The following is a 13,403-nucleotide window of genomic DNA, read 5'->3' as shown; positions in this document are numbered from 1 at the left end:
TACATGACTAACACTTACATGTGAAGTTATATTTACATCCATTTTAATTGTTTCCATTTCAGTCATCTAAACATATTACTGTAAACTGCCTAAGTCAGTCACATGTGAGTCATGTGGAGTTTTGTTCCTGTTTGTGTATCTCTATTAGTTAAAAAACAAAGAGAACAACTTCATGGCTAAACCTTTTTTATTATTCCCAAGAATTTGCAAACAATGATGTATCTTGTACAGAGAACTAAAGTTTAGCTGATATTTTGGTTCTGATTTGTGGTTTTTTTAATTCTTTGTATTAGGACCTCATGAGAAATATATTAAAAAAGAGAAGGTTTAATTTGGCAGGTCTGCTTATCTGCTTTAACATGTTTAAAGTAACAAATGCAATGAAACACTGAATATTTAAAGTTATAAGTAAAGTAATTTTTTTGGGCTAATATTTGCTTCACTAGGAAATGTACATGTCTGTACATCCCAGTGGTTAATGGTAGATCTAAGCAGTTGTGTATACACACACTTATTTTTCAGTGGCTAGTCACATGTCTTTCATTTGATTTCTGAGAACTTCTTAGCTTGTAAAGTTGGTGAAAAACAGAATTGTATATTTACAAGTACTGTTTCAAATTTTTGACCTTTATCCCTGCCTTGTTCCCCTCCTTAGCTCCCCTAATCACAGTAAAGGTATGAAGAAGTGAAGAAAACAGTAATATTTAAAAGCTGTGCAACAGAGTCTTTGCTCATGGCCTCAGATAATGCTGTCCACTTCTTGAAATTACCACCATCCCCACACATCTGACTTCCATACCTCAAATTAGGATACTCATAGTCTTCTATGACTAAGAGCCATCTCTTCCCATTCAACAGCTTGAGGAAGCTGTTCTTGGTAGACTGGGGAGAGTTTTCTTTTAACTGATGCCCTGAAATTGGCTACTTTAAGCAAATGATGTGAATACTCACCCCCATTTTGAATATTTTTTGGATACTCACCTCCACTCTTGGCTTAAATGGTTCCTGGACAGACAGGTCATTGAACGTAGGCAGAGATTTAATATCCAGTTAAAGTGGAAAGGTTTCAGAATTTTGTTCTCCTTTTCTTACATCCCTCCTGCAAAACTTCTGAACTCCATATTTGTCTGCTAAATGTGTCAAAAGAAAGGACCAGACTGTTTGCCAGTGCAGCTCTTTCTGAAACCTGGCTTCTGTAAGGAACCAGGTCGGTGCCATATAAAAATAGCATGTTGCTCAGAGAAATTGTGGATGCCTCATCCCTGGGAGTGATCAATCCAAACAAGATTTTATTTGGATGAGGCTCTGAGCAACCTGGTCTAGGGGGAGGTGTCTCTGCCCATGGCAGGGGGGTTGACTCTGTGTCAACCATTTTGTAAGATGTCATGCTCCTTTTGGGGGGGGAGTGAATAGAAGGGCTGAGGTTGTGAGTTAGGATTGCAGACAGACATCAGTGAGAACCTCTGTGACAATTCAGTCTCTGTTAATAGTATCTTCCTGGTGTGGTGTTCAGACCATACTCCAGGGCAAGGAGTGACACTACCTGTTTTAGGCAGGTATAAAGTGAGCTTTTATTATGAAATCTTTCAACCATGTAAATACCCAAACAGGTTCCAGTTTTCCTTATTTCTAGAAGTGCTCAGAACTGCTTGCTTGTTTTTGACTGATAGATTGATTTAGCTGGAAAGGGAAGCTGGCACTGAAAACTGAAAGCCAGGGGCTGTTTCTCACAGGCATATTGTTGTATTTCAGGTGTTCTACCACATTATGTAGGGGGTATTGCTAAGGCCTGTAGCTCTAGTCTGAATGTCAGGTGGGCTGTGTTGTTACTTGCTTTACTCTGGAGGCTAAATTTGGTAAACCTATAATTTAGGGTATGGTTTGGTCAAAAAGTATTGTAATTCTTTATTCTCCACTCTAGGGCTGAGAGGTATTGATATTGAATAGATAGCTTTATTTTTTTCCATGGAACTCAATTTATGGAAATTTAGTTGAATCTTGATTGTAGTGATCAGCTGTTTGCCTTAATTATTCAACAGACTTCCAAACAGTAGGGTTATTCTTCCAAGACCCTGGATTTAAGGGTTCCCATTTGAGGAGTTATGGCAACTTACTTGGCCTTAATATTCGTCTCCTAACCTTGAAATAATTGTTTGGGTTTGTCAAACATACTTTCTCATCTTGTCTACCTGCCTCCCTCAATGTCTACCCCCCTACAAAAAAACCTCAAAACCATATGAAACCCTGTTTTGTGTAGCTTGGGGTGTGGGGTGTCCATCTTAAAAAAACAAACAAAAAAAACCACCCCAAAACAACAAAAAAGCAAACCCAAACCAAAACCAAACTAAACCAAAAACCACCAACAACAAATCCCCACGTGAAAAACCCCAACAAAATGACTGGTACTTGTGGTTATGCTTTCTCAGGGTGAATTTGGCAGTTGTTTGAGGTCAATTTAAATATAGTCACTTGGCCTTTTTCACTTGGAGCAGTGTCTTGTAATAAAATTCAGCGTGGAACTTGGATGCTTAGGATTGAGGAATAGCAAATATGGCAAACTAAAGTAACTTGATTCTTCCACCCTATTTCATGAAAATGTAGATTATATCTCAACGGTGTTTAGGATTATCTGAGCTGTATGAACATCCTAGACTGTCCTTTCAGTATTAATATGGTGGGAAGTGCCCACTGTACTGTAACACAACTCTCTCTTCATGTCCTAAAGCTGTAACTTTTGTAGAAGGAAATAGATACACAGAGGGTAGGCATAAAGAACTTGATGAAGGCAGAAGGTGGAACGTAGGGGATATTGCTGAGTGTCTGTGATGACTGCTTGAAGTTACTTCCAGATATGTAATTACAAAAAAGAAAATAAGCACCTTAAAAAAAGGATAGCTGCTGGCATAAATGGTGCAGAAAAGCAGGATTTTGAAACAGCTTCCTTTTGCCTTTAGAACTTGACACCTCATGTCTGATGTTACTGTGCACACATTTGATGACCAGATCCTTTGTGGCAGGATAGATGTGCTGTGTGTTTGTACCTTTGATGCTCAGCAAGTGCTTCTGGGGTTTAGGGAAAAAAAAAATCTACAATAAAGAAAAACCCTCCAAAGCTCACAAAACCCAAAAGAATCAAGGAGAGAGAGAGTGTGTGTGTGTGTGGGGGGGGGGGTTGCAAAGTCCAAACCATAAGAACAGGAAGAGTTCTGACATACAAGTAAGAGTTTGTATGACCAGGAGTATTGGAGCAGTGAAGGCAAGAGTGAAACTTGTGTTCCACAGTAGTTACTGTCCTGTGGCACAGGAAGGTCAGTGTTCACATCAGCAGTTTTCTGTTGTGTGTTTTTGTGTAGCATGAGGGCTCCTTGTTTGTAAAGTGTTGAAGTGCTTTGTGTGCCCCTGCATTGTTGTGTGCTGTGCTTTGCTGTACATGCATTGGGATGTGGTGCTGTAGACATCTGCATCACATGCATGTGTTGGGTATAGGTGAACAGCTGGGATGCTTGTTGTCAAGCTGTCTCCTCCATGGTATTTGTGCTTTGCAAGGACTTGTGTTACCAGTCCTTGGTAGACAGTTGGATGCAGCTCTATACAAAGGGAAAGATAACATGTGCTCCATTTGGATGGAGGGAATCATGGGTGAGAAGCATCTGGCAGTTCTCTCCCCATGGTCAGTGTCTCCTTTGGCCTGTGCTGGACTGAGGTGTGCTCCACATCAGTACAGAGACTGAAAATGCAGTGATCTGGTAGCAGCTGCTGCCAAGTAATTGCTAATACAACATTTAACTCGGTTGTGTTAGCTGCAAGGCAGATAAAGCAGAGCAGTAAGCAATTAACTGAAAATAAACATGAGAGCTTTTTACAGTTAGAGATTGACCGTGCAAACAGGAAAGTGTCCTTGAGCTCCCTACAGAATTCGGATGTGTTTGTTTTATAGGTTGTTCCTCCTGGAAAATAAGTGGAAGTGTATTAACCCTTAAAAGATTTCTTCGCTCCGTGACAAGAACTTACAGCTTTCAAGGATGAGATTATTTCTCAAATCTGCTATTCTCTTTATTCTATATAATTTTGACAATCACATACTGATACGTTAGATCTTCACTGTAAGCTTAAGGAAACTTTCTTCTTCATTAAAGACATTTGTCATTGTTTGCTAAAGTAGATTAAATAGCTAAACATGTAGAGCTAAGATAGGATCCTTACAAACTCACTGTTCAGAACTCAAGACTGCAGCTGTTTGGGAAGTTAGTATTTTCTAATGAGTGTGATTTATTCAACATTTTTATTTATTTGTTTATATTATGTATTTTTCTATGAATCATAAAAGAAAAGTGCTGTTAGTGCAAAGCAGCTGTTCAGTAACTAGTGTCTCTGGACAGGTATGTGCTCTGTAGTGTACCAAGTTATCAGTTTGAACTGTATGAGAATTGAGAAATTCCTGGTTAATGAAGGTTCACTACAGTGACTTGGTGGGCAGGTGTACATTGTTTTTTAAAATGGGTGTCTTAGTTAAAAAATGTGAGAACTTCAATGCTTTATCTGCAGTGTTTGAATTCTGAACATATGCTTAGACACCAGTTTATTTACAGACCTTAAAAAAAAGACCAGCCTTGTAATTTGTTGCAGCCTAATTAAATAATGTTTATAGAATACCTACTTTTGGGTGGATGCACATTTCTGAGTTGTAGTTTTTTTGGTCAGAACTACATTTTTATTATCTGTATGGTTTAACTTGATATTATAAATTGTAATGTGTGGAAGATGTTGGAATGTTTAGAGTTTTTATCATCAGACCATTAAGTGCTTTTCAAAACATCTGTTAAATACAAAGAATTTGTGTCATTTGGTAGGAATATATTATAGGACTAAAAGACTGTCTGTAAGAGTATTTGCATGTATACGTGTGCACACAACAAAACGTGGTGCTTACAGTGTTTTTGGGGAAATGGTATTTACGTTTTTCTTTAATTGCTGTGTCATTTTGATACCACTATTCTGCTCCTTACTGACAGAGTAATGGGTTTAGAGCAGAATTATATCTTGGATTTGTGTAAGTGTGAGATCAGAATCTGTCCTTGACACTTGAATCGCTTTTACTTAAACACAGCTATGTCTTTCCTAGTCTGCTGTGGGGAATTTGCACAGCTTTTTGTGTTGGTTGAGTAGTGCACTGCTCCTTGAACAGTGTAACATCCCTGTCAGTGACTGGGGAGTTAGGTTACCAGTGGGATAGGAGTGTCAGACAACCTTTTGTTGTTGTAAGGCTGTGGTTTCAAAAGTAAAAAAATGTGTCAGTAACTCATGTGTAGAGGGAGGGGAGAATTGGAAAGTGGTATACCTTGGTCATGGGGTTGTATCATGTGGTGAATGAATGAATGAATAATCTTTTAAATGCTCCAGTGGTATTTGTGAGTTGCTCACTTTGTAATTTATTTTTACAACAGGTTCCCGCAAAGAATCAGCTCCTCAAGTCCTGCTTCCAGAAGAAGAAAAAATTATTGTAGAAGAAACTAAAAGTAATGGTCAGACTGTTATAGAAGAGAAGTAAGAAAATGTTTAATGAATGATGAATTACAGTAGTAAACTTTGCACTCTTCTTCCTCCTCCTGTCTCCCATTACAGTAGGGTGTGTATGGTATGTTTGTAGTTGGAATAGAGCCCTTTGGAGTATGCTGCCAGTCCTCTGAGTGCATTGGCCTTCATTTAAATGTCTGGTTTCTTTGTATATGCTGTGCACCCTATTCCACCTGTGCCAAGAAGTGATGTGCTTCACTTACAAATAGTTTTTCCAGGTGCTGTCAAATCTCAGTATTAAATTGGCGTCATCCTTCTAGTTAGTGTGTGGAGTCATTCTACTTCTTTGGTAAAGTGTTATGTTGGAAATGAAACTACAGTTCTGCTGTAGAAAGCTGTAATACAGAAACCAGTAGAGACCTGTAAGTGCCTGAGAGGTTTTTCTTGTCAGAAAACAGAAGCTTAACAGAACAGCTTAACAGAAGCTGTTAACAAGTCCTTGCCTTACTGAATATAAATCAAGATTAGAAATGGAATCTTTTTTAACACAGGTTTGAAATCAGCTGTTAGGTGTGGGGTGATTTTTATTTAATTGCATTTCATTAAACTATTTTGTCTAATAATAGATTTAGATGTGCATTTCTGAAAACTGTTGTTACAGATGACCTTCTTTTTTCATTTTAGAAGCCTTGTTGACACAGTATATGCATTAAAGGATGAAGTACAGGAGTTAAGACAGGTTGGTAACTTGCTACATTTATAGCAACATGGAGAAAGAAGATGGAAGGCTTGTTATAAAATTAAATATGGCTTGCAAGTTCACTTTGACTGTTGTGAACTTGAATTTTGAACTAGATTTACTTTTAAAAGTTAAATATCATTTGCCAAAAAGCACTCCCTTATTGTCATCAGTCTTCTGACAATAGCATTGAGGATTGCTTCTCTGAAGTGAATTACTAAGCTGGTGTTGGATGTTGCAGCTTCTGAAATGGTGGAAGTGTTAAGCAAATTCAGTTCTGTTGTATCACCAGCAAAGTAAGATTACAGAGACTGAGAAACCATAGTTGCTCAAGAATGCTAATAAAGCCCTAAATAGAACTAGATATTTATAATTCTAAAATGATACAATCTTAAAGTAACCTGAGAACCTGTTATGGATCAGTTCTTAAAAGCACTCATTTCCAGAGACAAGAGTCCTTCTCGGTGCCTATCACATGGCTTTTGTTAAATGAGGGCTTCACAGTAGCTCTGGGTGCTTTTTTGTCACTTGTTCTAAATATCCATCATGAATAAATAAAAATATCATCTTATCAGGACATAGCTTGCTTTAACCATATTAATGCTGCTGCATGTAGTCTTTGCTTAATGTATAGGTGAAAAGAAGCATTAGATTTTCCTGACTATGCAAGGTGCTAATTTGCTTACCAGTCTGACTCTAGAAGTTGGATAAAATCTCTTATGATGATGTAAAAAAGATTTGCATTCAAATTTCTTCAGGTCTGGGGCTATAAATGTGATTTTTTTGCCATCTGTAAGCATGCCTAGTATTTCTAAGGATGTTGTGCATATTCCTTGAAATAGGACAGTTGATGTGTTGCATACCTAAATTCTGCTATGTTCAGCATATAAAGAATGAGTATGCCAGGTTAGATCTGAATTTGGCAGTCATTTAAAAAATACAATTCATGTAATAAAAGCAGCAATAATAGCCCACTAATACTCCTGTGGCCTCCTGCTTTTGTACAAAGAATAAATGTGCAGCCTTATTGAGGCTCTGCGCAGCTCCATGACCCTTAAACAAAAAGTCACCTTCTCCTGAGCTTCATTCAACAACTCACTTTTCTGGTGCCTTTCCAAATAGATTTTATGAAGACTCTTACATCTCCAAGCCAAGACAGATTAAAGCATGATTTAATTTTCTTACATATCAGGAATTCAGGAATCTCATCTTAAAAGCATTTATTGGTCCACTGCTGTGATGCTGCCAACCAGAGAAGTGGCAGAAATAATCTCTGAGCTGGCAAGGGCTTTTTGGATGAAGGCTCTCTGGGAGTACATAGTGTCCTGGTTGGTGTAGACACCAGACTGCAAAATGGGATCCTTCCTATAACAGCTTCCATTGATTATTCATAGCTGTAGTTCCACAGGCGCAATACACTTGACCTCGTCCTGAATTGGCAGACTTAATAAATTTGTTCTTACATAAAATAATGAACTTTCAGAGTTTCTCAACAGCCTTGAGGAGGGCATGGAATTAATGAGGTGACAGACAGTGGTTGTGTGTATAGACTAGGGAACAAGAAGCTGCAAAGCAATGCTGTGGGAAAGGGACCTGGGGGTTGTGGTCAGTGGCAAGTTGAACATGAGCCAGCAGAGCCCTGGCAGCCAGGAGAGCCAACCCTGTCCTGGGGACATCAGGGACAGCATGGCCAGCTGGGCAAGGGAGGGGATTGTCCTGCTCTGCTCTGAGCTGGGGCAGCCTCACCTCCAGTGCTGGGGGCAGTTCTGGGTGCCACAATATAAAAAGATATTGAACTATTAGAGAGTGTGCAAAGGAGGGCCAGAAGAAAGGCCTTGAGGGGAAGCTGGGTGAGGTCACCTGGTTTGTTCAGCCTGGAGAAGAGAATGCTGAAGGGAGACCCCATTGTGGTCTACAACTTCCTTGGGAGGGGAAGAGGAAGAGCAGGTACCAATCTCCTCTGATGATCAGTGACAGGACTTGAGGAAACAGCATGAAGCTGAGTCAGGGAAGATTTAGGTTGGGTATTAGGAAAAGGTTTTTCAACCAAGGGGTAGTTGGGCACTGGAACAGGCTCCCCAGGGAGCCCAGCACCCCAAGTTACAGCACCAAGCCTGTCTGAATTCACAAAGCATTTGGACAATGCTCTCAGGCACATGGTGTGATTCTTGGGGTGTCCTGTGCAAGGTCAGGAGATGGACTTAATGATCTTGATGAGTCCCTCCCAACTCAACTCATATTCTATGGTTTTGTGTTCCCAACATATTTCTAAAATGTCTGTAAATGACAGCTAATGGGAGTCCAGTTGGACCCTTGGATTGAAGGACTGTGTTTGTCAAATACCAATTAGACTTAGCTTGGGGCCTTATTTCAATGTCATTTTACCTTCTGGTTGCTTCCCTACTGTTCCAGTGTCACCTTGACCTAAACAGGATTAAATAGTGTAAGCATTCCTGTCATCCTTATGGTCTTCTTGTTCATTTATTTCAATATTGCCTGATGGCACTGAACAGTGAGAACTCACTCATTAATATACGTGTGGAGAAATGGTGTTCCTTAAAATTCAGGCTTCTCTTAGACCACTGGTAGTCATCAGCCTAGTTTAAAATTTAGTCACAAAATAATTTCCAGAGAATGTAAGGGTATTCAGGGTATTCCTTTTGACTATTCACATTCCTAATGACGCAAGTTAATTTGCATAAAATTTTAAGAAGTTTTTTGGAGATTGAAACCAGTTAAAATAACAGGAGGTTCTTACAGGGGATATTTAGTCTGCTTACTGCTCAATTTCCCTTCTCCATTAGCAACAAATATATTCTACTCCTCATTGATCAGATCTGAGCAGAAGAATTCAAGATTAGTGGCCATCTGTTACTAGCACTTGCTGTGTAAAGGCCCCCTAAGTACAAATAGGAAGTAGCTCAGTTTCCATTTGGTAGCTTTGGTTGCCCTGTGTGAAATAACTGTGTGTAACTTGTGAAGATTTAATAGAAGCTTTGGTTTTGAACAGCTAATACCAGTTTTATTGGGAAGAGCCTTCAGAGTTTGTAACTGACAGTGTGTGTGTAGTCAGGTCTGTTAGAAGTCCCCCAGACAAACTGGTAATATCTCTGTCTCTGTTAAACAGGATAACAAAAAGATGAAGAAATCATTAGAAGAGGAACAAAGAGCTCGCAAGGACTTGGAGAAGCTTGTTAGAAAAGTTTTAAAGAATATGAATGATCCATCTTGGGATGAAACCAACTTATAACCACTTTTTTTTTTTTTCCCCTTCTTCTTTCTATTGAAAGACCAGTTGTAAAACTGAGCTGGGAAGCCTTCTGACATTAGTCAGTGTTGCATCAAGAGCACTATAAAACAGGATTTAACTGGATCTAGTGATTTCTTGCTCTGAACATACAGAAAGAGTCAAGCCATTTACTGAAGCAATCTGTACTTTAAGCATGGAGACCATGGATCCTGAACTCTACTAAACTTAATTTGTTTGCATTCAAATTACCTCATTTTGCAGAAGGTGCAGCAACTGACTAAAAGTCCATGTTTTTCAGTGGCTTTTTAATTAAATGTGTATTTTTCATGTAAATAGCTGTAATTTAGAATGCATATGTGATTTATGTATGAGGGCTGATATGCTGGGGGTTTTTTCTTGTGCTATTATAATGGTCACAAGTGTTAGAAATAATGGCAGTACTGTCTTACCTAAGAAAGGTCAGAGTTCTTTGTGGATAATTATGAATTAATTCCAAATTACCCACTCACCACACTTGCAAATTTAAACCCCTATTTTTCCTATTTACCACTGTATTTAAATACTTTACTGTTACCTGTTACTTTAAACAGTTTACAGTTCCTTAAGAACAGTATTAAAATGCAAGAAATTGTTTATTGACAGTAGAAGCAATTTTTAACAAATCTAATGCCCATAATTTGCATTCACATACACTTGTTTGGCAGTTTAATCTATTGTGCTTTGGCCACAAAAAGACTGATGTACTTGCCTGCTTTTTATGACTGTGATTTTTAGGTGTTTATGTACTACATTTTCTATTGTTGTGCTTAAACATATAGCTGGTTAATAACAGATCATACAGTTTGTTAAAGGAAAAATCAATCTAATCCAGAATTTTGTGAATAAATTGTTGCTATTTATATTTTATGGTCACAGCAATTAAATTTTAGCTAACCTTTGTGCATAAGACACATGGGCTAGGCTGAACTTCATTCAGAGCTTTGCTTCTATACCACTATATAAGAGTCTCTGTTTGGAGTTTCCATACTGTGGAAGCAGTCATTCCTTTCCCACCCTGTTTTCTTTGCATGTTGCTGGTTTCTATCCTACTAGGATTTAAATGGAAAGTAATGTGGAAGTAAGTTTTTTTTTTTTAAATCGTACTGTAATTCAAAACTTGCACTGCTGACAGATTTTAAAATACATAAAGGAACATTAATTCCCTAGTCTGATGGGTGCAATCGCTGCAGTTTCTTGTATTTTAAGATAAGAGATGATACATCACTGCAAACAGTGAGCTTCAGATGGAGCACTTAAAATACTAATCCCATTAAAGCTCATTGTTTTCATGGATTTCGTAAAAAATGGGATTCAGCTCCAGACAGCGCAGTTTTCTGAGGGGTTTATATTCAGAAAGTTTGAGTCAGAAGTGCAGGTATAGCGCAGACTTGAGTCACACCTTTTGTCATTCTGATTTTCTACTGCCCTTTAACTCCTGCTAAATGTAATGCTCAGACTTAACCAAATGTTTGTACAAACTTTAGTGAGTTGGAGCCAGGATGATTTGGGTTGTAAGAATTGTCATGCATTTTGAATCTAACGAAAAATCTACTTTTAAAGCTACCCACTTTTTTCAGTCAAGAACAGCATTTTTAAAATAGGAAATTCTGTCAATGATTACATACTGGAGAAACAATTCTGTGGGAATGGATGCTTCATAACCTGAGTAGACAAGCTGTCTCTTTTAGAAAGCTGAATATATCTGTAGGTGTCTTATATTCCTGCAATTTAAAAATGTTTTCCTTTAATTCTAAAGGAGGAAAAAATTAAAACAATCTACATTACCAGAGTTATATATATTCACAGAACTTTAAATCTGTTAATTCTTGATATGAAAATCTTTCCTTGATGTTTGCTATTGCACAAAATTGTGGAGTGACATTGTATTTATCTTCGCATTTAGAAAATATCCTTGCTAAAAACTAAGTGGTACTAACCCCTGCAAGTGCATACTATCATGGCCAAATTTAAACTTGGGAAAGCCAATACAATTAGAATTTTGCTAACATTTTCACTTTCTGACATCCAGGGTATTTTCAGAGTGATTTTTAATTTTCAGTTGAGCATATGTGAAAGGACATTCCAGAGGAAGTGTAAAAGGAAAACATTAACCTTAGCAGTATTTATCAAATTTTAACTCAGGAACAATTTCCATCGTAACAACTTGTTTTACATTATATTGTAAAGAGTGGTGTTGCTGTGTAAATCTGCTGACTCTTAGTACCTGTGATATTATTGACAGTACCCCTACACTGACATCTAATGAACATGCCTTAAACACTGGGATGAAGCAGTTGTTAAATATGACCAGGATTTAGAGACTGATCATATTCAAAGTGGATTTTTGCACAAACACACACACACACACAAAAAAAGGAGGCAAAAAGGAAAAGTGACCTAATATTGTAGATAGCTTTTGTCTCTAGTGCAGAGAGCAGCTTCTGACTTTTGGGAACCAAGAAGTACCTGAATTTGTTTTCATTGACAGTTTGTTACACTGTATATAGATTGTAAATATCACCATGGACCTTCTGAATTGTTGGAAACTTTATAAAAGCATGGATAAACGGGGCACTGTTTATTTAACCTATTAAAGGGTTGTTTGTTTGCTCTCATCATTTAGGGATGAGGAGATGAAGCCATTTCTTATCCTATAGATGTGAAGCACTTTCAGTTCTCAACTGTCCAAAATGTAGCATAACATTTCTCTGTACTTACTGATGTATGTGTGTTTGTCTCACCATGTCATGACATCCTAAAGATGGAATAACTTGACTGCTTTTGTATAAACCTTTTTAATGCAAATCATTTAGGGAATTTAGAGTATCTGTTTACAGTGTCTGTGGAGAAATCTAGTTTAGATGTCACAATAATATCCTGGTATCCACTACTAAAGCATTTATGCTACATTGTAATTAAACCATGAATTTTTTTCCCCTACCCTATGAAGTGTTACATTTCATCTAATATGTGGGCTATGAGATAAAGAAGGGAAATTGTTTTTTTTTTTTTTTTTTTTTTGCCTTTCATATAAATAACCACCTCTCCAATTTAGTAGCTGCTATGCTATCCTGAAAGAGCTTTTTTATGGTCTTTTATAACAGTAAATTGATGCCTGGGACAAAAAACAACAAAGCAAGGGTTGTTTAGAAGGGCGAGAAGGAGGATCTTCACTGTCTTACATTGAGAAATGTTCACTTTCTTTGGCAACCTGACCTGCTCAGGTAATGTAAGAAATGGAAGAGATCAAAGACAAAGAATAGTGAAAGGAAAGAAAGCAAGAAACACTAGAAACTGCATCAATTGAGTAAAATATGTCTATATGGATGATTTATCTGAATAGACAGAAATTTGTGATGTGTGTCATAGAGACTTTGCGGTTGGTGCTGCCTGAAATAGAGGAGAGAGATGATTTTTATGGTTGCAGAATCATCAGCATGGCTTTATGCCAGATGGTGGGATGGATTAAGGAAAGTGCAGGGAGCAATTCGTTTGAAAAGATGGGTTCAGTCTTTGGACAAGGCATTTGAAAGGATTAGTAACATCCTGGGTGTGTGAAATATATATTTATTCCAGCTTAGTTCAGCAAGGAGATATACTTAGAGCAGAGGACTTCAATTGTAGCAGTTTATAATTATTCTCAGAAGTCTCACAACTTTTCTCTGGGCTCATCAGTGTAAAGATGGGCATTTTACACAATTTTAAATGGCCATTTCCTTGTCACCTGAAGTGTTTGGGGGATTTTTGCTTTTGAATGTTTTTTTATTGTGGTGGGTTGACCACTGCTGGCTGCCAGACCCTCACACAACTGCTCTCTTACTCCTCTCCCTCAGCAGGAGACAGAGGAAGCAATAAGATGGA

General features: G+C 37.9%; 1 protein-coding gene across 3 annotated transcripts in view; it reads left to right on the top strand.

Moving 5' to 3' along the window:
• Nucleotides 1-10,674, top strand: part of ARHGEF7 (Rho guanine nucleotide exchange factor 7) — a 114,240-nt gene extending 103,566 nt beyond the window's left edge. For all 3 annotated transcript variants that reach the window (XM_062487989.1, XM_062487988.1, XM_062487993.1), the window contains 3 exons: nucleotides 5,445-5,544; nucleotides 6,199-6,253; nucleotides 9,381-10,674. In XM_062487989.1, the coding sequence (XP_062343973.1) occupies nucleotides 5,445-5,544; nucleotides 6,199-6,253; nucleotides 9,381-9,503 (278 nt within the window). In that variant the 3' untranslated portion in view covers nucleotides 9,504-10,674. The remainder of the gene's footprint in view (nucleotides 1-5,444; nucleotides 5,545-6,198; nucleotides 6,254-9,380) is intronic.
• The last annotated feature ends 2,729 nt before the right edge of the window (nucleotides 10,675-13,403 follow it).

Source organism: Cinclus cinclus, chromosome 2 (genome assembly GCF_963662255.1).
Source record: "Cinclus cinclus chromosome 2, bCinCin1.1, whole genome shotgun sequence".
NCBI lineage: Eukaryota > Metazoa > Chordata > Aves > Passeriformes > Cinclidae > Cinclus > Cinclus cinclus.
This window is presented reverse-complemented; position numbering and strand designations above follow the sequence as displayed.